The sequence below is a fragment of the Symsagittifera roscoffensis genome, chromosome 2 (assembly GCF_963678635.1).
Source record: "Symsagittifera roscoffensis chromosome 2, txSymRosc1.1, whole genome shotgun sequence".
Taxonomy (NCBI): domain Eukaryota; kingdom Metazoa; phylum Xenacoelomorpha; order Acoela; family Convolutidae; genus Symsagittifera; species Symsagittifera roscoffensis.
In genome coordinates, this window is record NC_087063.1 from 77458936 (window position 1) to 77484544 (window position 25609).

The 25609-nt window shown below is 35.9% G+C and overlaps 2 protein-coding genes across 2 annotated transcripts in view; both read right to left on the reverse strand.

Annotated features, from left to right (window-relative positions):
• The window catches only part of LOC134840564 (uncharacterized), a 257049-nt gene that overhangs the window by 97213 nt on the left and 134227 nt on the right, over window positions 1-25609 (reverse strand). The gene's annotated exons all lie outside the window — the stretch shown is intronic.
• On the reverse strand, window positions 11869-13370 carry LOC134840074 (uncharacterized). The gene is made up of 2 exons (XM_063855729.1): window positions 13231-13370; window positions 11869-12877 (listed from the first exon to the last, which is right to left on the reverse strand). Exon 2 carries the CDS (start codon window positions 12873-12875, stop codon window positions 11937-11939), a length of 939 nt encoding a protein of 312 aa, XP_063711799.1. The 5' UTR covers window positions 12876-12877; window positions 13231-13370; the 3' UTR covers window positions 11869-11936.

The window sequence follows — 25609 nt, forward strand, 5'->3', positions numbered from 1 at the left end:
ATTTTCTTCGGCTCATTTAAGGTCTGCTCAAAAGTTGTCGGCTGCGTTTCCGCTTTGTAATTTTTTTACCGTTGCTAAATTAAAATTCAGATGTTTTGCTTGTCATGTTTGCCTAGATTGAACTTGGTATTGAGACATACAAAAATTAAAATTTTAGCAGACCTAATTTTTCCAATATTTTTTGTTACCTTTTTTTAATGTTTGTATTGTATCGCAAGTGTTGCAAAACTCAGCTTCACTTCTAAGTTAATTGAAAATTTTATTCAGGTTTATGTCTTGTTGAAATTAATTTCACTTCAAACCAAAAGATTAGAAATTATGCGAACACCGCTTCGCGCTTCGAAGTTGGACGAATCATAGTTTGGTTTTCGAATTGAAACAATATCAAATTGACATATAGACTTTTTCGCAGATTAAAAAATTGTTCAATAGTTTATTTGATCAACTATGTGGTTGTGTCATAAATTGATATCCTTTGACCATTTTTGTATATTTAAAACAATTTCTACTGAATTTTGTTACTATTTTGTTTTTAATTTACAATATGAATTGATGCCTCAGAATAGCCCTAATTCGACTGATAGTAGCAAATGTTGATGTGGTTAAACCCTAAAATTTCGCACGCATTGAGAATGACTGATATTGTTTTTGACATTAAATACTTGCATTTTAAAATTTTCATTGAACGATTCAAAAAATAGTTTATCAATAGATTGATTTCGCTTTTTTTCTTTGTTCTTTCATATCAATTCTTTTTTTCTTAGATGTTTTGTAGTGATTTTGGCTGAAAGCGCCGTGTTTTGGTAGAAAGTCTAAAAAACGACAAATCTTTTCGAAATAGTTTTAGTAAATCATGCACAGTTTCATTGCTTCAGGCATCGCGGAAATAGTTTTTCAAATCAATTGATTTCAAATGTGAGAGGAAAATAGAAAAGAGCCTTAAATGTATCCTAAAGGTGGTTTGAGTTCGAAACTGGTTGAGAATGTTTTTATATGGACGCTCATAGTTGATCCAGGGTTCCAAAAGTTTTGGTTGCTAGGGAACAATTTCATCAAGTACCTTCAATTGGGCCGAGGTGCTCAATTGTGGAAAAATATTAAAATTTTTAAGCTTATCATATGGGTTTTTGTTCATGATGTGAGCAGGGTTGAAGTGGTTACGTCACTAACTCTCAATCGGAAGACCAGACGTTCGACGCCCTCCTGGATCGCTGCTTGAGGATGAGGCAACATTAGCCACCACAGAAAACGCATCTAAATTAGAAGCAGGGGTGCATGACAGTTCTCTGTAAAAAATTGAACAGCTCATTTGTCGGTCTGCTACTTGTGGATTAATTGTCTTAAAAGCTATTTAAAAATAAATTTAATTTCAAAAATGGACCTCGAAATTTTCTCTGAAATAGTCAAGTATGTGTATGAAACTGCATCAGATGCTGCTGTCTGACTACATTTTAAATTTTATAGCCATTAACTTCCATGTCAAATGTCTTCTTTAAGCCAGAAGGTTCGAAGTTATTTGAAAACTGCTCCGCGCTTTAAAGTTTGACGAATATTATTTTGGTTCGCGATTAGAAACGTTGTCAAATTGATTCCCAGAGTTTTTCGCAAGTCATATCAAAATTGTTTACCAAATAACCTGAATCGTTTGATAAACAAGGTGACTTTTGAATAAATTGATTTGTTTTCAGCATTTCTACATTTTCAAAACAAATTTGTTGTTATTTTGATGAGGCGACATTTAGTACCTCATTTATTTTGCTGTCTTTTGCAGCCATGCTGCATAGTTATTTACCAGTCTGCTCAAGGTCACCGGATTGGCCTTACCGAGCGACACACTGTGTGTGATCACTCTTATGTTTTTGTATACATCGTTGTTAGATGTAAAGTTTATTCAATCTCTATTCGTTCTATTTCATTTAGTCAAAGTCTGACTAACTAAATCTCAAGTAACTAAGAATCAAAGCAACTAATCAATCAATTCACTATTACGAACAATCTAGTTTTGTCCTTTAAATCTCGGAAAATCTCATGGCGCAGCCAGCAGTTCCTGTGAACGAAGACAGGACTGACCTGTTGGGTATTCCCCCTTTTTGGGCGAAACCTTCGATTAACCCCCCATTCCTTTGGGAATCTTGGATTGGACAGTTCTTCCTGGCGGTGGGGTTAAAAGATAACCTGAACCCTCAGGAGTTATTAGCAGAACCCACGGAGGTAATCGATGAACCACCTCCAAAAGCTGAGATCATAGGAGCGACGGAAACAGCTGCGGAGGCCGATGCACGCCTCCTCAGAGATCAGGCAGCAGTTCGCCGCATGGCCGAATACAATGCCGAGCGCAGAAGGAAAGGCTCCAGAATAGGCCTCAACTGGTTCTATCACGAAGCAGAAGCCCGACTGAAGTCACGGTTGTTTTTCGCTCTAGGAAACGAAGGGAAACGACGCTTCGCGGATTCCTACCCGCATACGGACATCAGTGTCACTCCTTTCCGTGATTTCCACAAAGCCTGCGAAACACTATTCAAGATAGAACGCGATTATACTGTCGAGCGCATTAAACTGTACAACAATATCTTTATGTTGGAAAATGACACCTTTTCTTCATTCTACGCTCGCCTCAGTGCTCAAATTGCCTTGTGTAATTGGCCACGTGCTCAAGAGAGGGATACCCTGTAAGATCTTTTCATAGGACGAATTCGTGATGTGGATGTGCAACAGCAGCTGATTAAGGCAAAAGCAGATTTAGACGATACATTCCAACTCGCTCTAGAATGCGAAAAAGGGGCTAGTACGTCGGCCCAGTTCCAAAAACTACTCCCACATAACCAAGTCACTGGAAATGTCAAGATAAAACAAGAACCCACTTTCTCAATACAGTCATCTAGAGGAAAGCTGAATACTCCTCAGAACAACTCTAATCGACCAAATATACAAAGTAACAAAGGCAACAAAGCATGTTATTTCTGTGGCAACCCTTTTAGCCCGGAACACAGAAAGTCGTGTCCCGCTCGAGAGGTTACCTGCAATCTTTGCAAAAAACGAGGTCATTTTGCTAAATGCTGTAACTCGTCAAGACGTCGCGTCAATTTGGTCGATGATAGTGAGGAAGTGACTGACCCTTCAATTGACTGTAACTTCATTGATGCAGACTATGATAGCGAACCCGAATACAGTGTGCTACAACTTGAAAGTGCTGTTAGGATTGATAGCGTTGAGCTTCTCAGATCAAACAAAGGGAAACCGAGAAGCCTCAGTATCCAGCTGCGTACGGGTTCGAGCTTCTTCTACTCAACCATCGACACTGGAAGTCCTGTCTCATTCATTAATAAACGGACTTGCGATTTGATATTACAGCGCAACCCGTCGTTCAAATTTCGAGACGTAGCACGGAATCCTATAGACACTCTGTATGTTGATTACAGTAAAAAACCAATCCGCCTTCTCGGCTCAGTTTGTCTACCGATCTCGTCTAGTGGTTGGAGAGTGGAAGAGGCTTGCTTCCTTGTCTCGGAGAACAGAACAAGAAACCTGTTGGGTTTGGACTTACAAGACCAATTGGGAATAGTGACCACCCAACTGAAGGCAGAACACGTTCAGCAACTTGAGGTTCTGAACCAGGATCCTGTCTCCGATTATTGGAGTTCTTTCTTCGCTAAAAATTACGCGCACGTATTTAATCGATTAGGAAGATCAAAGAACCACAAAGTGTTTACAAACTTCAAGTATCCACTGGTACCACGTCAGGTTAAGGGACGTAAAGTCCCAATTCACATCCAGGACAGAGTCGCTAACGAAATCAAACAGTTGGTAAAACAAGGTCACATTGAGAAACTGGACAAATGCACAACTGACTATTTCATAGCACCCATTGTACTGACTGCCAAGAAGGACGGCTCGATAAAACTTGCTTTAAATGCTAAACCGATGAATGCGCAAATCTGGAAGAACAAGTACCAGATGCCAAATATTCACGAGCTTGTTGATTCTGTGGCTCAAATAATCACTAAAGATGTACCAGGCACCGTTTGGTTCACCTCGTTAGACTTGAAATATGCTTTCAGTCAGCTGCCATTGTCTTCAGCCACCAGCAATCATTGTAATTTCAATATTTTATGCGGAGATGCTACGGGAACCTATCGGTTTAAGACAGGGTTCTATGGGTTGACCGACATGCCAACCGAGTTTCAGAAGGCGATGGATTGTACCTTGCAAGGATTAGAAGGTGTGGTTTGCTACCTCGACGACATTCTAGTAGTCACAAAAGGAGACGTTCAAGCACAATGACTTGGTTGAAAGAGTGATTGATGCGATTCGATCACTTAAACCTCCCAAAACCTTAAAGCAGCTCCGCTCGTTTATGGGGACGTTAAATCACTTACAACGATTCATACCTGATCTACACACATATACCGTTCATTTCCGAGAATCTCTAAAGGCATGTAACAAACAGTCTTTTCGGTGGGGGGAGGAACAAGATAGCGCCTTCAAGAGTATCATAAATATGTTGGCTAATATTCCCAATTTATTCCATTATGACTCTTCAAAAAGTTCTCGGGTGAAATGTGACGCTAGTCATAACGGGTTAGGGGCATGTTTGGAACAGGAGATCGAACCAGGAGTTTGGGCCCCAACCGCGTTTGCCTCACGCTTTCTCAATAATGCTGAGACAAAATATAGTACGAATGAACTTGAGTTGTTGGCAATCGTTTGGGCGTGCGAACATTTTCGTACTTATTTATTGGGCAATCGTTTTCAAGTATTAACCGACCACAAAGCCATTATTTCGGCATTGAGTGAAAATTATAATAACAAATCCTATCAGTCGCGTCTTTCACGTTGGGCGGACCGGTTATTACCATTCGATTTCGAAGTTATTCACGTGCCTGGGGTTACTTTAGGCATTGTGGATTATCTGTCTCGACATCCAACCTTCCCAGCTCCAGCGCCATCAATCTACGATGAACTTTTTGTTGTAAAGTCTATTGAGGCATTCAATTCGGCCTTATCATTTATAAATACATTTAATATACTTGACTCGTCTAGTAAGTTATGTTCTTCGTCGCAAGAGGTCGATGTGCCTCAAATTCATAAATCAAAGTGTTTTCTCGACCAATCAAATCACGTTATGCAAATTCGCGCGTTCGGTCTCTCACCGCGTGAGGGCGTCGAGTCATGTTGTTGCAGAATTGACCAATCAGAAACCGGTATGCTAATTAATAATCGCAAACCAAATTCGCTCGCTTCAATTCATTGTCTCCGACCTGAATTGTTAAAAGATAGTCGCAACTCTTTCTTCTCATCTTTAACTCATTCTACTAATTCTCTTTTATCTCACTTCTCTATCTACAACAACATGAATCCCTCAAAACCTACTTCACTACCACATTCCGCTCTTGAACATACTAACGACAAACCAACTACTCAACCAGCTCACAATCCGATACAACACTCATCATATAGCACAATGGAGGAACAAGCAGAACTCCTCTCTTTTGTCGAAAACTTCACATTGAGTTCACCTAATTTTCGACGGCCGAGCCCGCGCCCTTCAGTAAGATCTCGTCAAGTAGGACGAATCTCACGACTGGACCAGGTACGTCAACGCAATCGGACCAGAGAGCGTGCGGCGAAAACCCGATTTGTTGCTGCCAGGACTGTCTCCAGAAGGGAGGGACACAACCAGCTTTTGGAGGCTTTGCGGAAGTGCCGATTGTCAAGACCGGGCAGAGCTCATTCTGCTGATAAAGTTGGCGTGTATGCAATCAATGGTGGAAAGCCTATCATCTCCAAGTCCAAGAAAGAAATTGTGGGACTACCGGGATTATTCGACGCTGACTTGCTAGCCGAGCTCACAGAAGAAGATAGATTTCTGGGTCCGATGAAACGGGCCATCAATAACAAAGACGTTTCCAGTTTTAACAAACTCGGAACCTACATGGCCCAATTCTGGTCGAAAGCAGCGGTTGTCAACAACTGTGTGATAATTGACAACAAACTGGCCATCCCAGAAGTCCTGAGACCAGCTGTTCTTGCCCGCCTTCATCGGTCGCACCCGGGTCAAGAGGCCATGATGTCAGCCTCTGAATACATTTGGTGGCCATTTATGAATCGGCAGATAGTCGACACCTGCGAAAGATGCCGCGAATGCACGTTGTATGGTAAGAACTTAAAGCCCGTCAAGACTTTTCATACCGCTCAATCTTTGCCCTTGTTAACGGGGCCTAATCAGGAGTTACAATTAGATTTTGCCGGTCCTATTGTAGATGATAGAGGCGTAAAAATATTCCTCTTGGTAGCTATCGATCGTTTCTCGAAATTTCCGTCTGTACTTATTACAAAAAATACTGGGGCTAAAAAGGTTACGAAATTTCTTGAATCTTATATCCGAATTCATGGCTTACCTCATTCTATCAGGACTGATCATGGCTCCGGCTTTAAAAACGAAAAATTACAACAATTCTGTACTAGTAAAGGTATCAAACACATCTTTTCCCCAGTCGGAGACCATCGGGGCTCTGGCCTCGTCGAACGTACGATACAAACAATAAAACGCAAGTTAGGCACTGAACAACTGGATCCTACTTTCGGTAACTTGAAAGAAGTACTCTATCGAATTATAGAAGATATCCGTAAAAGCAATCATTCTACACTTAAGAAGTCACCTTTTGAAATGCACTTCGGACGTAAACCCAATACTGAATGGTCACAAGCTTTTCATAATATAGTTAAGTCTGATACTTCAGCACAAAGACTTGAACGCAACCTCTTGACGCCGGATCAAATTGCCAGTCAGGACTATAGTCGAGATCGTGCCAAAGTGGTGCCAAGAGGCAGTCTCAGTCCTCAGATTTCCCCACGGTTCAACCCAATGTTCTCTCTGGAGGGAAACATTGCCGACAGTGCGCCGTACAAGGCGCTGGCCGATCTTGCCCGGGCGGCTAATAACTGGTCTCAACAGAAAAGAAATCTTCCACCAGATGGGGGAAAACGGGTGCTACAGGAGCTGTCGAGTCGACATTCGGATCTGGCTCAGTCACTAAAAACAGGCCTCTCTCGCAAAACACTATACTTTGCGGAAGACCGGTCAATCAATACGCCTCCAGAGGCCCAAGATACTGTTCGCCGTCTACCGACACTTCAACCCCGTCGACAGTCTAAGACAAGTAATTTAGAAACTCTCCTTTTATCCGATCCTACACGTGTGAGAGTGTTTAGAAAAAAATTATGGATCGTCAGTCTGGCAAACCTCTTTTTAAACTCGCGAAATTCAAAATTACTCGTGTCACCGATCATACATATGTTACCGACAAGGGAAAGGTGTATCGGAAAAATCATGTCTGTCTTAAGCCTAATTATAATAACATTTCAGCAACTTACAACACACTAGGTGATCGGCTCCAAACTTCATCTTCAAAAAGTGGGGGGAAGAAACCATTTACTCGCGCATCTAACCCAAAATTGCTCGAAAAACAGCCAGCTAACACGAGCGCGTCATACCCGGCGGTGGTGGACCTTACTGCGGATTCATCTAGTGAGAGCCCTCCCATTCAGCACGCTTTGCATGAAACTCGGACATCTACTCCGATGGAAAAGCGATTACGGCTACACGACGAATCACAACCGGTTACGTTTGGCAGCTCGTCCCTCACACCGGGCCCATCTTCTATGGATACTAGTGTCGACCCCCCGCTCACCATTCAGCCTGCTGAGTCCACAACTTGGGTTGCTGGTTCGCATCAAGTACTACTGGACGTGGTTGATTCCGAGAGTCCTATTGTCCAAGGAAAAGGCGCCCAGGCAGACCAATATTCGTCGCTCCCTTCTCTTTCTCTCCCAGCTCAACCAACTACGGATGATCTGGAAGGCACTCGGGCCTCATCTCGAAACAAAAAGGCCACAAGATTTTTCGGCGACCCGTTACGGCACTCGGTCAAATCGGTGGAAGAAGCCAAATCATTAGGAAAAGAAGCCGACTTGTCATTCTCTACAAGTATTGTACCATCTTCCAAGACATACGCAAAAGACGCTTCAGTGCCATCATCCTCTACAAGTATTATACCATCTTCCAAGACATACGCAAAAGACACTTCAGTGCCATCATCCTCCACGTCACCAAAACGTAGACCTCTTGTTCGGGACCGTTTACACTTAACTTCTCCGGAGGCGTCATTTTCCTCCTCGCCAGTTAAAGCTCAGGACGAAATCTGAAGATCGAAAAAAAAACACTCACTCTCAAACTTTTAACAAAACTTCGTATTTAAACATTATTCTTTTCACCATGCATTTTACGGGATAGGGGTGCTATCTAAAATAATGCTTAGGGGTGCTGTCTATTTATTTATGTATTAAACAATTTTTGGGTTCCCCAAAAATTTTCCCTTCCGCGGGGAATGTGATGAGGCGACATTTAGTACCTCATTTATTTTGCTGTCTTTTGCAGCCATGCTGCATAGTTATTTACCAGTCTGCTCAAGGTCACCGGATTGGCCTTACCGAGCGACACACTGTGTGTGATCACTCTTATGTTTTTGTATACATCGTTGTTAGATGTAAAGTTTATTCAATCTCTATTTGTTCTATTTCATTTAGTCAAAGTCTGACTAACTAAATCTCAAGTAACTAAGAATCAAAGCAACTAATCAATCAATTCACTATTACGAACAATCTAGTTTTGTCCTTTAAATCTCGGAAAATCTCAGTTATGTTGTTTACAATTTACCCATTCTAGTTTGACCTATTTCAGTTATTGCTTCTTTTTTTTCTATTTTCTTCAGTCAGTGTAATAAAATTAGGTTTGTGAAAAGTTGTTTCAGTCTACGCATATGGCGTAGTTGATGGCTGGAAAATAATGCAATGCATGTGTGGCTGTGTATATTCGATAAATTCAAGTTCGATAATGGCAACAATTTTCTTCGTATATTTTTGCTGAGGTAGTTTAATTTACGCTGCGTAAGTTGTGCTTCGATGCTAATTCAATACTCGAGTTTCTACGAATTAGTTTTTGTTTTCAAAATTGCAAATCGAGAAAGCTGTTGAAGTTTATAGTAGTCTTTTTTGACATTTTTTAAAGTTTTTTTTCGATCAAGAGGCATTCGTCTCAATTGTTTTCCGGTATCTAGCCATGCTATGTTTGAGTTGTATCGAATGTGGTTGTATAAAATTTTTAAATGCAGAAAAATTTGCCGGTAAAGTGTTGAATAATCTAAGAGCCGTCCTCCCAGATAAACTATTTCAAATGATGTTAAAAGTTTTAATGAACAATTGAACTATCGTATAGACTGTATAAGGTATTAGAAGTTTTTCACCGCTTAACTTTAATCTAAGCAATCATGAAGAGCCAGTACATTGTGTTTTACAACTTGCTTTGATATTGGAAGCTAGAAAACCGAAACAGTCTAATGGGATATCAGCAAAAATAATAATAAAAAATGAGCATTTTATCTGTTCACTGAATGGTTTTACTGTTCTTAATTGGCTATTTGTTCCGACTTTCGATACGAAAGAAACGGAATATTTGTGCTCGGGGTGGATTTTTTTTTCTTCAGACAAATTTCGACTTTTTAACTAGCCATTTTTGGTCAAATTTTTTTATATCATTCGAAAGGTATTGAGCTCAATACGTTGTCCTGAGCTCAAATTTGAAAAGATATTTCACCTGTGATCATTTTTCGTAAAGTTACGGGGGTTTAATGATTGCTATTTTGGCCAATTTGGGACAATTAATGCGCGATATATTTCGCGCAATTAACGCGTAAGCGGAGAGCTAATCCGTCTTAGAAATTGTTCCAAATTGGTTAAAAGAAGCTTATTTGCCATAATTGGTTTGTTACAAGGAGCGAAATCTATCATTTTGTACTTTATATGGCGTGTGGGGAGCTTATTTCATAAAAAAATTCAAAATTTAGAAAAAAAAATTTTCCTTTTGTTTTATTTCATTGAATTTTTAAGGTTATTACTGCTCCATAAGCCTTAAAAGGCAGTCGGAACATTCAGGGCTTCGCTCTGATACGAGTAGTCTTGTTTGGCTTTTATAATTGAATGTTTAAAATTTTTTCATCTCTGTGTTTTAGTTTTTTGTATCATAGAAAATTACTTTCAAACTGTTTAAATTTCGTCTGCTCTCTTGGCTCTGAAACTTTTACTCATAGGCGAAGCTATCACTACACATCTCAGGCAAAAAAAATGCCAACATGAGCTTAAAACTCAATAACTACTAGAAGATTTAATTATTTTTTTTTTGCTATTCACTGATGATGTATGAAAGTATAGCCAGCTTGTCTAAGCATAGTATCTTCAACTTCATCGAAGTTAAATTGAGCAAAATGTTTTGTGTCTCTAGGTTTTTTTTGTGCCAAGTAGTTTTAACGTGGTACCACTATTGCAACCGAAATTGTTCAGGCTGTTGTAGACCTGAAGCTTTGAGGTGAAACGAGGGCTCGGTCTCACTCGCTATCATTACCATGGCAGGGGATCAAAAACACGGTCAGAAGCTCTCAAAGTGAGCACCTTACCTTATGCTTAGTGCCCTTCAAAATTTAGCCTTTACAGAAAGAATTTGAAATACAAAGGTTTTTTAATGACAATGGGTTCGAACTCAACATATTGTAGCTGCTCCATACTCAAAAACAGACAAAAGAATGCAGTTATGATGCAGATATCACTGTGTGGTTTGAATGTCAGAGACAATTTGCACAAAAATGATTTTTTAAAAAAAACATGATAGTTGCATTCGAAAAAATTGACTGGTAGTACAGTGCTGATTTAATATATCCAGAAAAAAAAATTGAATTTTCAAACGCGTTTTTCTCAAGTTGGGTTATGATAGATAAAAAGTCAAAAGAACAAAAGTTGCTGAGAATTGTATCAGAAATTTTATGGCGCAATTTTTAACCGAATTTCTTAACTAAAATTTTACCCCAAAATAGAACATTTTTTAATTTATCAAGAGTTATGCTGTCACTACGAAGTTAATTGTCGAAAAAATTATATCAAAAGAAGCCTCTCTCACAGCCCAATAAAGTTGTTTAGAGGTATAACTTACAAAAATTGCGTAAAATCTTTAAATTTTGCTTTTAGCTAAATATTTTGATTTGTATACAGTAAAAATTACCTTTTTTGATAAAGATTTTTGAAAAAATTATTTTTCTAGAACTAGTTTCAGCGTAAATCTGGAATATTATAATAGCTAAAATGAACTATTTTTGCGAAAATTTTGGTTACAAATTTTGGAGAAAAAATGCACCATATTAGTTGTGCTGAAATTCCAAGCAACTTTTGTGCTCTTCACTTTTTGTGTAATCGTAACCCTATTTGAGAAAAAAAGAATTTGAAGTTTTCAATGTTGTTCGTAGTCTCCGGTTAATTCATATCAGCAGTGTAGAACAAAAGCTTCAAATTGTACGCTTGTGAGAGCAGCAGCAATTTTTAAAACACAATTTTAAAAACTTTAGAATGTTTATGCATGACTAATTAACGCCGTCAATCATATAGCCATTTCTTTGGAAAAAGAAGAAATTTGGAAAATATGGTGGAAAAAAGTCGCATTCTTTTGCAAATTGAAACTTTTCCCTTGCAAGCAATACCAAGAACAAACTGAAATATTTAGTTTCTGGTCAACTTTAGCTCGAACATAATGACTTTCCGCAACATAACCAAAACTGATTTCTGAACCGCAATAATTTGCCGCCCGCCCTATAACTTAATCGAAAGCTGTTATTATATTGAAGGTGAAATTTTTAGATTTCAACTCGAAGCATCGAAATCTTTCTTTTTCACTCAAAATAAGTTTTTTTAATGGATCATTCAAAAAATTGATGTACTTCGAATAACACTGAAATTGAAATATCTAACTAAATCTTTAATTTATCTAAATCGAGTTCTAAATGTATATATACCTTTTTTCGTATCCAATTTTATATCAAAATAGTCTTTCGCTAGTTTTAACGATCCTTAATTCCCTTGGCAACTGATTTTTTTCCCAATATTTTAAGCACCTGTTCTACAACGTGGTCTTCTAAAAAGGGGAGAAGCTCTTTCATGATTTCCTGGATTGGTTTCTTGTCTCCATCATCCTTTTCCTGAGCAAACTGTTCCAATAAGTGTCCTGCTATCTCTACCAGCGTCAACCCGACCGTAGTTCCCAGAGGCCCGAGAATCGGTGCTGCTGCACTTAAAGCTAACTTAGCCACTGGTTTGAATGTTCGCCTTCCGATATTAAACAGCGTCCTGAACACCGGCATGGTCACGGCTTTCAACTTCGAGAAGAATCCGGTCTTTGCTCCATTCTGAACTATCTCAAGTGCGCCTCCGGGATATTTCTGTGGCGCATCCCAATTTTTTCTTAGATCCATTTCATCGCGTGAACAACCTCCCCCTTGGTAAAAATCGTTCGCAGTTCCACAGTCTTTTTCCTGTTGATCTGTAGGGACAATAATTTGTTCCAAGTCACATTTATGACATGTGAGCGACAGTATTTTATCGTCAATGGGTATAATTTGGAACTCACGCAGGCTAGAATTGGAACAGTTGTGTCTTTCACAACAAATTTCTCTTTCCAAAACAGTCAAGTCAAATTTGTAATCCAGAAAATCAAAATGGTCCAGCAAAGGTAGTTTAAATATGAAAACCGGATAATCACAGGAAACACAAAGAACTCGGTTTCTATTTCTGTAAAAGTGGGTGTAGGTTCCCGCGCAAACTTCGCAAAACGAGCGGAACAGCCTGTGGTTGTTAGGACACCAAAGATAGCCTTCGTCCTCGATAACAAATTCGGGATGACCATCACTGTCGAAAGTCGTGGCGTGGAAATCGCACTTTTGACAACATATAAATGCTTCACAATGTTGATTGTGTTCGAATTTTTCTTCATAAGTTGCCATTACTTAATCAATATGTGATGCCGGCAAATAAGACGAAAGCTGTTATGACGACAAAAGGTTCACAGTTATGAAGCTTCCATGCAAGCTTTAGATAATTTTTGAAAACCAAAAAAGTTAATTCGGGATAAATTGAACATTTAATTTACTCGAAAAAAAATATTTGGAAAATGTATCACAAAGCTTTGAATTTTTCTGCAAACTGCTAGCTTTTGAAAAATTTAAATATCGTCGAATTTCATCCTTTGGATTTTGTCAATCGTGAGAAAATACAAAAGTAAGACTCTACTATTAGTGTGATTACAACAAGGAAAATAGTTATTGGTGTCGTCCGAATATTTTTGTCCGTCTTATTTACGCGGCACTTTTATCAATTTCTCAGAAAAGTCTACAAAATGTGCACAGTAATTTATTCAAAGATTAAATAACTAGTGATACGTATAGAATCTGTTTGTTCAAACTGTACTGAAGCAAATATTCAGTCATGTAACCAGAACAAATTTGTGCGAATATTTACTGAAAGCAGACTTAGTAATACCTGGTTCAGAGCTATCTTATGTATGTCGACATAATTTTGTCGTTATGAACAAGCATATTTAACTATTATAGCAGAAAAAAGTATGTAGAAGCAAAAAATACGAATAGGCACTGGAATTTTTCTGCATAATTGTATTTTAGATGTGCCACCAAGTCAAATCAAATCTTGGGGGTAAGTCTGTGGTGCTACTATGATAGAGTGGTCCAACGAAAAGCAACTATGATAGACAGGTCCCGCATGCAACTCGCATGGTATAATTTGAAAACTTGTTTTTATCAAGAAATATGCTCGCTTCAACTTACCCGCACTGTTAAAAATGGTTTCGGATCGATTTAAATTGAATTTAAATCGATTTTAAATCGATCCAAATTGATTAACAACGCACCTTTCACGAACTTAAATGGATTTTATATCGATTTAAATTGATATTCTTTGAAAATTTTGGACCGAATCAACAAGTGTCTAAAAAATCGATTTGGATGGATTTTCCGACTCACTAAAATCCATCCTAAACTCGCTTAAATTCGTTCAAATCTTAGTTAAATCCACATAAAATTGATTTGAATCGATCTTTACGAAAATTTTGAATCAATTTAAGTGTCTTAGAAATCAATTTAAATCAATTTGGATAAATTTTCAGACTCACCAAAATCATTTTTTTTGCTAACACGGCAAAAAACATAATCTTTAGAAAAAAAAATTGAAGTATTCAATTCTAAATTTTTTGAAAAAAAACAACAAACGTGCCAGATGTTATAGAATTCAATAAAATGATCCAAAAAAATCATATTTTAGGCTTGAAAATGTGCAATAAAATCATAGAAAATTATTGTAATTCAGATTATAGGCAAAATCCAATGTAACAAACAAGAAAAAGGTGAGAATAATTTAGATTTTGATCTCAATAACATGCAATTAAATCAAACAAAATCATGAATGAAAATCAGATTTTGAGCAGAAACTTATGAAACGAATCAAGAAAAGGGTCAATACAGATCAGTGTTTGAACTCAAAATATGCAAGGAAATTATGGAACTTTATCGATATTTTGGTCTTTTTATTTGGTCTTTTTTGCTACGATGTGTGCTACAATACGCTATGGATAAAAATAAAAAACAATAGGCAATGAAAAAACGCAATAAAAATTTGAAACTGATGAAACTGGAATGAAAAATATCAGTTTGAATTGATTTAAATCCGTTTTAATCCCCTAAAAATAAAAACAAATCAAGACTGAAAAAAATGGATTTAAATCAATTTAAAATCAACTTGGATCAATTTTCTTAGCTGGGATTTAAGATCAATTTAAATCGATTTTGAATCGATCCAAATCAATCTTTATCTATCTTATTTAATCTTCGTACTTTTTTGATACTAAAATCGATCTAAATTGGATCAGCGTATTTTTTTATACTAAAATCGATCCTAATCCATTTTTGTCAATGAGGGTACTTTATGGTTTAACAACCATAATTGAGCGGACTTATTTTTCATCAAAACACCATGTTGGTATTTTTTTTTGAAACTGCGACACCCTTCTGAATGAAGAAATGATACTTATTAAAGGATTTCAGAGTTCTAGGGGCCTTTTTCTCAAGAGACCTGGCAATTTTCAAGGGACCACTCTATCATAGTAGTATACCCGTACCAGGAAAATTCTTTATTTCTAACCTGAAATACTTTGTATCTAATCTAATTTCTGATCAGAAATTTTTTTGAAATGTTGGCTCTTTTTCCTTCCCTCCCACCTGCAAATTTTTTTACTAGTGAAGTGACTGTTCACATTAACCGATCATTCTGTAATTATACATGCGGACTAATTAGGATGAGGATGTGCAATACACATTTGATCTTCATATTTAACCTTGTAAAACCACTCGTTGCATCATAAAATTGATGGTCGTGGGAGGTTGGAGGGGGAAGGAATAAGAGCCGAAATGTTTAAATAAAGCATGTATTTTCTTTAAATTCTTTGTTTCTCATCCTAATCCTTATCAGAAATTAGCTAAATCTAGGATATTTTTAGCTAGAAAAAAGGTTGGCCTAGAACCTGTGAGTCTCTGACTCATTGACGTTTGCTCTATCCACTAGGCTACAGACCTTGATGGAGGAAACTAGTTTTAGCAGTATAACACTTGTCTTAAAAAAAGTGTAAGTTTGCATTGTATTGCTACTGTTATTTTGTATAATCGAAGCATGTTTATTTCTCGTTGCGATTGAGCAGTGAAATGATTTCTGGTTAATTTTTTTCCAGAAAGTTTTTATTTTTAAACTAGAAAAGAAATAGATCACTTCTGCACGGAAAACACGAGAAAATAGATAAGCTACATAAAATTTCTATCTAGAAAAACAGCGTCCGTTGGGTACGGGTATTGATTTGAGTCAATTTAAGTAGTAAATGAATCTGCCGAAGAAAGTTCCGCAAAACAAACTTGGTATACCAAGTCTGTTTTGCGGAACTATTTTCGGTAGAATAACTTTTTGGTGTGCGGAAAAATCTTTCAGCAAAACGAACTTACGCCAGAGATTTGATGTGAATGACCTGAATCATCTAAAAGGCAAATGTATAACGAAACGCCAAAAAATTGCAGATCAAATTCAGCCGTGGTTTATATTCATAATTTGAGTTTGAATTGATTTTTGTGGTAATTTACTGCTCGAATGGTGCGTGAGATAATCAAACACAAGGACGATAGATAATAATCCTAACTGCTTTGCAACGAGCAACACTGAAAAACCTTACTGCTAGTTAAATTGAGCTTTATGAAAACAGCTGCATAATCTAATAGCTGTTTTTTGATAGCTTTGCCTATAGTTTCTTATTTTTTCACATGATCTACCAATTATTTGCACTAATTCATACCGAACTTAACCATGGAACGCTGCTGTTCTTTAAAGATAGGTTGAAGCTAGTTTTGATTATTTCTTGGTTAATGTTTGACTCAATACATGGAAAAATTTTGAGAGTTGTTTTTGAAGGTCAAGAAATAGAGTAATTACTTTTCAGCTGAGTTTCATTGCTTTGTAGCGGGAGAAACTTTTGTTCGGGAAAACTAGTTCTCAAAACAACAAAAAACAGCACAATTTTTTTAAAAAAATTGTTTTGTTTCTTTATAATCTTTGTTTTTTATTTTGCGGAGACAATTGTAGTAAATATTTGCCTAACTTACTTCATTTTTCAGCCAATTTATCGTCATTTTCAAAAAAGTATGTTAACAAAAAGCATAAATAAAGATTCGCTTAGGCGGATAGAGGTCAGCAAGGCCATTGGCAGGCCGTCAGACAAAAAATCAAACCTCAAGGACTAAATATTGCTTTACCATGTCCCTATGTTATGGTGGCAACCACATTAAATTTTAACCCGAAGCCTTAAAATTTACAAGTAACTCAAACATCACTAATCTATACCCGTGTGTTTACATTCTGTAAATAAGTATCAATCTGCTTGTAAATTCTCGTGTATTCAGTTTTTCGGGTTCTACACATGCTGGTTTTATTTAAATTTCTTAAAACTTTGAAGCCTGCCTTCTCTGTTGACGCTTGAAATAAGACTGAACTAGTGCCACTCATTTTGAGGACAAGTTGGCCAAGTGCTTTAAGCTAATGGAACGCCATAAATAGTTAGATCATTCCGACGCTTGATCGAGTCCTCCAGGCCAGTTGCTGATACATGTATTAAAACTGCAGTTTTAAAGGAAAAAAAATTGGGACATGCGGGGATCATCCCTCACAGACAGTTTTTCGCAACGCAATTCGGGGATTCAAAACCGCTCTTAAATGCTTTATTTACCCGCACTGACAGAAATGGTTTCCGGTCGATTTAAATTGATTTAAAATCGATTTTAAATCGATTTTAAATCGATTTAAATCGATTAACCATGTACATTTTACGAACTCAAACGGATTTTAAATCAATTTAAATCAATTTTTTTGAAAATTTTAAATCGATTTAAGTGTCTAAAAAATCGATTTAAATCGATTTGGATGGATTTTCCGACTCACTAAAATCCATAGGAATCTCACTTAAATCCATCAGAATCTCACTTAAATCCATTTTAAATCGATTTAAATTGATGTTTTTGAAAATTTTATATCGATTTAAGTGTCTAAAAAATCGATTTAAATCGATTTCGATGGATTTTAGTACACACTAAAATCGATTTTTTTTTGCTAACAAGGCAAAAAAAAACATGCAATTTAGAAAACTAATTGAAAAACTTTATTCTTGATTTTTTAAATAAAAACACACGTGCCAGATATTTCAGAATTCAAGAAATAAATAAAAAAAGTTGATATAAATCAGATTTTGTGCAAAAAAATATGTAACAAATCAAGAAAATTGTCAAAAGAAACCAGAATTTGAGCTCAAAAATATGCAATGAAATCATAGAAAATCATCATTGTAAATCAGATTTTGTGCATTAACATATGTAACAAATCAAAAAAATTGTCAAAATAAACCAGATTTTGAGCCAAAAAATATGCAATCAAATCATAGAAAATCATCATTGTAAATCAGATTTTGTGCATTAACATAAGTAACAAATCAAGAAAATTGTCAAAATAAACCAGATTTTGAGCTCAAAAATATGCAATGAAATCATAGAAAATCATCATTGTAAATCAGATTTTGTGCATTAACATATGTAACAAATCAAGAAAATTGTCAAAATAAACCAGATTTTGAGCTCTAAAATATGCAATGAAATCATAAAAAATCATCATTGTAAATCAGATTTTGTGCATTAACATATGTATCAAATCAAGAAAATTGTCAAAATAAACCAGATTTTGAGCTCAAAATTATGCAATGAAATCATAGAAAAACATCATTGTAAATCAGATTTTGTTCATTAACATATGTAACAAATCAAGAAAATTGTCAAAATAAACCAGATTTTGAGCTCAAAAATATGCAATGAAATCATCGAAAATCATCATTGTAAATCAGGTTTTGAGTTCAAAAAATGTTCCATTCTTAAGATTGTTTTGCTTCTTTTTCTTTTGAATGTGACGTTCATTTGTTGCATTGACATTCATTTGTTGCCTAAGAAAGGAGCAAAATTCAGCTATTGAGTAACATAAAAATGAAACAAAATTATCAAATTTTTGAATAATCAAAAATAACCAACTTTAGTTCAAAACGTAGAAAAGACTTTATATGCGTTGGAATACGCATCTCAACAAAGTGAGAAGAATCCAGACCCCACCTACTTCGAGATACTTGACAAGACCACTGGTATGTATGATGTAGTCATCACTCACGCTATCACTACCGGCTCTAATTATTACTCCCGGATCTGCAATGTCCAACAAAATAGTCATTTTAGTAGGGCCGGTAGCTCACTAAGAGAAGCAAGACCGCTCGTATCAGGGCGAAGCTTTGAATGTTCCGACTGCTTTTTAAGGTCTATGGAGCATTAATAAAATGAAAAATATCAATGTAATAGATAAAACAAAAATAAAATTTTTTGAAAAAATTTGAGATTTTATCTAAAAACATCCCCCCACACGCCATATTAAGTACAAAGTAATTAAAATAAGGTAAATAAGTGCTAATCAAGCTACGATATTGGGCTACAGATAGCAACAAACTTTTTTGAATAGTTCTTCGAGACAGAAACAAGCAAAGCCGTGGGAAGAAACACGATTTTCCGAAAAAATCAGTTTTTCCCTAAAAAATTAAATACCCAAATACTAAGACGAAATAAACAGTGGCCATTATATCAAAATCAAGCTATGATTTTGCGCTACAGATAGCAACAAACATTTTTGAATAGTTCTTCGAGACACAGGAGAAATAAGCAAAGCAGTGGGACGAGCCACGATTTTTCAAAAAAAAAAACAATTTTTTCACTAAAAAATTAATTACCTAAAAACTAGGAAGATTTAACCAATGTCCATTATATCAATATCAACCTACGATATTGAGCTACAGAAAGCAACAAACATTTTTGAATAGTTCTTCCAGACAGAGGAGAAATAAGCAAAGCCGTGGGACGAAACACAATTTTTCAAAAAAAACAATTTTTCACTAAAAAATTATTTACCCAAAAACTAGGACGAAAAAACCAGTGGCCATTATATCAAAATCAAGCTATGATTTTAGGCTACAGATTGCAACAAACATTTTTGAATAGCTCTTCGAGACAGAGGAGAAATAAACAAAGCCGTGGGACGAAACACGATTTTTCAAAAAAAAAACAATTTTTCACTAAAAAATTATTTACCCAAAAACTAGGAGGAAATAACCAGTGGCCATTATATCAATATCAAGCTATGATATTGGGCTACAGATAGCAACAAACATTTTTGAATAGTTCATCGAGACAGAGGAGAAATGAGCAAAGCCGTGGGACGAAATACGATTTTTCAAAAAAAAACAATTTTTCACTAAAAAATTGATTACCTAAAAACTAGGCAGATTTCACCCAAGATTCTCTCCGAGGCGTAGCGAGAGTCTCTGTATCCTCCGGGGGGAGGTATTTTACAAGCATTTTAGTCAATTTAACAAGCATTAATTTTACTAGGGTTAGTTTTGCAAGCATTTTAGTCAAATTTGGTATTTGTAACGACACGTAACAAAAATTTTCATTCTTTTTTCTGTGATTCGAAAATTTGAAGGAAAAAAAAGAAGTGGAAAAAAATCGATTTAAATCGATTTAAAATCGATTTGGATCGATTTCATTTTAGGTCAGATTTAAGATCCATTCAAATCGATTTGAAATCGACTGGAATCGATTTTTTTTAGTGTTGAAATTAAATCGATTTAAATCGATTTAAAATAAAATCGATGTGATTAACTTACTTTTTTTACAACTTAAATCGATTTCAATCTAATCTGCATACTTTTTTCATACTAAAATCGATCGAAATCCATTTTTGTCAGTGCGGGTAGTTTCGGCATTCCATTAGCTTGTATCGCTTTGCCAACGTGCCTTGAAAAGGAATGCTGAGTTTGCCGGACGAGGTACGTAGAAGAACAGAGTGGAGAAGAACAGGATGAGAGCGAGCGGAAGAGAGCGAGCGGGTAGTAGCCCATTGGGCTGTTCGACTCAACTACTTATACTATATCATCAGTCTTGAGTTCAAGCTCAGGTGAAGAGCATCACTTCTTACGCTTGCTGAGAGGGGACATACTTCCTCAGCTAACGTGAACGTATAGTATGTCTTTCGCGTACGATTGTGCACTGATATGCCGTTTCTATTAGATATGCCGTTTCTACTGATATGCCGTTCCGGTCAAAACATTTGTCAGCTATTAGAGATAGAAAACTTGCGCCTTGACGTCCAAGCCGAAAATGGTTAAGAGAGTGCTTCTAGATTGATAGGGTCCGAGCTAACTGGAGTAATTTTTCTGAATTCAATCAACTTTTCCGAACGCAAAAAGTTGTACTGAGAACTTCGTTAGTCAGTTTATGTGAGAAGAACCTATTATTAAAATGAAGACTTCACGGCAGCTGCGTACCAATCTTTCCTATGACCCAGCATGATGCGGGGCTCCTGGATGATTATATTTCACTTTTTTCTCATATGTATCAGGAGGTATGATGCTCGCTTATTCCACTCATGGATGCATAGAAGTAGACGTTGTCCGACCTAAAAGCGGACGGTGTACCGCGGCCGTCTATGAACCGCTCTGTGCTCATCGCACAAGTGCTTGTAACCAAGAAAGATAGGACTTTAATATGGAAGGAACGGGAAGTTAGACAGCCGAACGAAAGTGTTCATCGTTTCTCCGAACATGTTTATAATGTGGTGGGGACCAAAGTAGTTCACAAGCAATTGCTGAAGGGTGGTTGCTTAAACCCCAAACGTTCAACGGGAAAATCCGACATCATCGGGTTTATCGTAGCAGTTTTTCAAATATGGCAAAAGTCACCATTGCTTTTGTTGGTTAATGGTGCAGAACGCAACTTGAGTACAGCGAAGCGCAACTGAGTCATATTAACGGTTGACGAACATCCAAGATTAGAAGATGCTTTGAAGTCTGTTTTCGACAAGCGCTTAATACGGCTTTTGGATCTGAAAACAGGATCTGAATTTCGTATTTGAAAACAGCAACTCAAGTTCCTTTGATAATGATTTTTATCGGAAAATCAAAAACAATTTTTCTTTCGCAATTTTAAGTTCGACCGGCGGGTTGTTACCGCATCTGAGTTACAAAAAAGTTTTTGACCGGGGAGTACTCGCAACCAGTACGAGAGAATGCGTTGCAAATAGCCAAAAAAGATAAAAGCGATGAACCGTTTTGTAGAAGCACGGGTAGTACTACCTATAAAAATAACGGTGATCTAAAAAAAATCATCAACAGTTCTTTGAACACGATTTTTGCTATTGACGTTCGTTGAAGGTTTGAATTGCTAATTTACCAAAAGTAATAAAACAAAATGAAAATATTTTTTCTAAAAATTGAAATTTTTTATGAAAGTCATCCCCCAGAGGAGACTGGCCCGAGAACCCAACAACTTCTTTCAAATTCTCAGCTGAAATGCTTCGGTTTTAGTGTCTAGACCTGGCAATTTTCAAGGGACCACTCTATCATAGTAGTATACCCGTACCAGGAAAATTCTTTATTTCTAACCTGAAATACTTTGTATCTAATCTAATTTCTGATCAGAAATTTTTTTGAAATGTTGGCTCTTTTTCCTTCCCTCCCACCTGCAAATTTTTTTACTAGTGAAGTGACTGTTCACATTAACCGATCATTCTGTAATTATACATGCGGACTAATTAGGATGAGGATGTGCAATACACATTTGATCTTCATATTTAACCTTGTAAAACCACTCGTTGCATCATAAAATTGATGGTCGTGGGAGGTTGGAGGGGGAAGGAATAAGAGCCGAAATGTTTAAATAAAGCATGTATTTTCTTTAAATTCTTTGTTTCTCATCCTAATCCTTATCAGAAATTAGCTAAATCTAGGATATTTTTAGCTAGAAAAAAGGTTGGCCTAGAACCTGTGAGTCTCTGACTCATTGACGTTTGCTCTATCCACTAGGCTACAGACCTTGATGGAGGAAACTAGTTTTAGCAGTATAACACTTGTCTTAAAAAAAGTGTAAGTTTGCATTGTATTGCTACTGTTATTTTGTATAATCGAAGCATGTTTATTTCTCGTTGCGATTGAGCAGTGAAATGATTTCTGGTTAATTTTTTTCCAGAAAGTTTTTATTTTTAAACTAGAAAAGAAATAGATCACTTCTGCACGGAAAACACGAGAAAATAGATAAGCTACATAAAATTTCTATCTAGAAAAACAGCGTCCGTTGGGTACGGGTATTGATTTGAGTCAATTTAAGTAGTAAATGAATCTGCCGAAGAAAGTTCCGCAAAACAAACTTGGTATACCAAGTCTGTTTTGCGGAACTATTTTCGGTAGAATAACTTTTTGGTGTGCGGAAAAATCTTTCAGCAAAACGAACTTACGCCAGAGATTTGATGTGAATGACCTGAATCATCTAAAAGGCAAATGTATAACGAAACGCCAAAAAATTGCAGATCAAATTCAGCCGTGGTTTATATTCATAATTTGAGTTTGAATTGATTTTTGTGGTAATTTACTGCTCGAATGGTGCGTGAGATAATCAAACACAAGGACGATAGATAATAATCCTAACTGCTTTGCAACGAGCAACACTGAAAAACCTTACTGCTAGTTAAATTGAGCTTTATGAAAACAGCTGCATAATCTAATAGCTGTTTTTTGATAGCTTTGCCTATAGTTTCTTATTTTTTCACATGATCTACCAATTATTTGCACTAATTCATACCGAACTTAACCATGGAACGCTGCTGTTCTTTAAAGATAGGTTGAAGCTAGTTTTGATTATTTCTTGGTTAATGTTTGACTCAATACATGGAAAAATTTTGAGAGTTGTTTTTGAAGGTCAAGAAATAGAGTAATTACTTTTCAGCTGAGTTTCATTGCTTTGTAGCGGGAGAAACTTTTGTTCGGGAAAACTAGTTCTCAAAACAACAAAAAACAGCACAATTTTTTTAAAAAAATTGTTTTGTTTCTTTATAATCTTTGTTTTTTATTTTGCGGAGACAATTGTAGTAAATATTTGCCTAACTTACTTCATTTTTCAGCCAATTTATCGTCATTTTCAAAAAAGTATGTTAACAAAAAGCATAAATAAAGATTCGCTTAGGCGGATAGAGGTCAGCAAGGCCATTGGCAGGCCGTCAGACAAAAAATCAAACCTCAAGGACTAAATATTGCTTTACCATGTCCCTATGTTATGGTGGCAACCACATTAAATTTTAACCCGAAGCCTTAAAATTTACAAGTAACTCAAACATCACTAATCTATACCCGTGTGTTTACATTCTGTAAATAAGTATCAATCTGCTTGTAAATTCTCGTGTATTCAGTTTTTCGGGTTCTACACATGCTGGTTTTATTTAAATTTCTTAAAACTTTGAAGCCTGCCTTCTCTGTTGACGCTTGAAATAAGACTGAACTAGTGCCACTCATTTTGAGGACAAGTTGGCCAAGTGCTTTAAGCTAATGGAACGCCATAAATAGTTAGATCATTCCGACGCTTGATCGAGTCCTCCAGGCCAGTTGCTGATACATGTATTAAAACTGCAGTTTTAAAGGAAAAAAAATTGGGACATGCGGGGATCATCCCTCACAGACAGTTTTTCGCAACGCAATTCGGGGATTCAAAACCGCTCTTAAATGCTTTATTTACCCGCACTGACAGAAATGGTTTCCGGTCGATTTAAATTGATTTAAAATCGATTTTAAATCGATTTTAAATCGATTTAAATCGATTAACCATGTACATTTTACGAACTCAAACGGATTTTAAATCAATTTAAATCAATTTTTTTGAAAATTTTAAATCGATTTAAGTGTCTAAAAAATCGATTTAAATCGATTTGGATGGATTTTCCGACTCACTAAAATCCATAGGAATCTCACTTAAATCCATCAGAATCTCACTTAAATCCATTTTAAATCGATTTAAATTGATGTTTTTGAAAATTTTATATCGATTTAAGTGTCTAAAAAATCGATTTAAATCGATTTCGATGGATTTTAGTACACACTAAAATCGATTTTTTTTTGCTAACAAGGCAAAAAAAAACATGCAATTTAGAAAACTAATTGAAAAACTTTATTCTTGATTTTTTAAATAAAAACACACGTGCCAGATATTTCAGAATTCAAGAAATAAATAAAAAAAGTTGATATAAATCAGATTTTGTGCAAAAAAATATGTAACAAATCAAGAAAATTGTCAAAAGAAACCAGAATTTGAGCTCAAAAATATGCAATGAAATCATAGAAAATCATCATTGTAAATCAGATTTTGTGCATTAACATATGTAACAAATCAAAAAAATTGTCAAAATAAACCAGATTTTGAGCCAAAAAATATGCAATCAAATCATAGAAAATCATCATTGTAAATCAGATTTTGTGCATTAACATAAGTAACAAATCAAGAAAATTGTCAAAATAAACCAGATTTTGAGCTCAAAAATATGCAATGAAATCATAGAAAATCATCATTGTAAATCAGATTTTGTGCATTAACATATGTAACAAATCAAGAAAATTGTCAAAATAAACCAGATTTTGAGCTCTAAAATATGCAATGAAATCATAAAAAATCATCATTGTAAATCAGATTTTGTGCATTAACATATGTATCAAATCAAGAAAATTGTCAAAATAAACCAGATTTTGAGCTCAAAATTATGCAATGAAATCATAGAAAAACATCATTGTAAATCAGATTTTGTTCATTAACATATGTAACAAATCAAGAAAATTGTCAAAATAAACCAGATTTTGAGCTCAAAAATATGCAATGAAATCATCGAAAATCATCATTGTAAATCAGGTTTTGAGTTCAAAAAATGTTCCATTCTTAAGATTGTTTTGCTTCTTTTTCTTTTGAATGTGACGTTCATTTGTTGCATTGACATTCATTTGTTGCCTAAGAAAGGAGCAAAATTCAGCTATTGAGTAACATAAAAATGAAACAAAATTATCAAATTTTTGAATAATCAAAAATAACCAACTTTAGTTCAAAACGTAGAAAAGACTTTATATGCGTTGGAATACGCATCTCAACAAAGTGAGAAGAATCCAGACCCCACCTACTTCGAGATACTTGACAAGACCACTGGTATGTATGATGTAGTCATCACTCACGCTATCACTACCGGCTCTAAT

Coding starts and splice junctions, on each gene's coding strand:
- LOC134840074 (XM_063855729.1), bottom strand. CDS start 12,875: ATGGCAACTTATGAAGAAAAATTCGAACACAATCAACATTGTGAAGCA.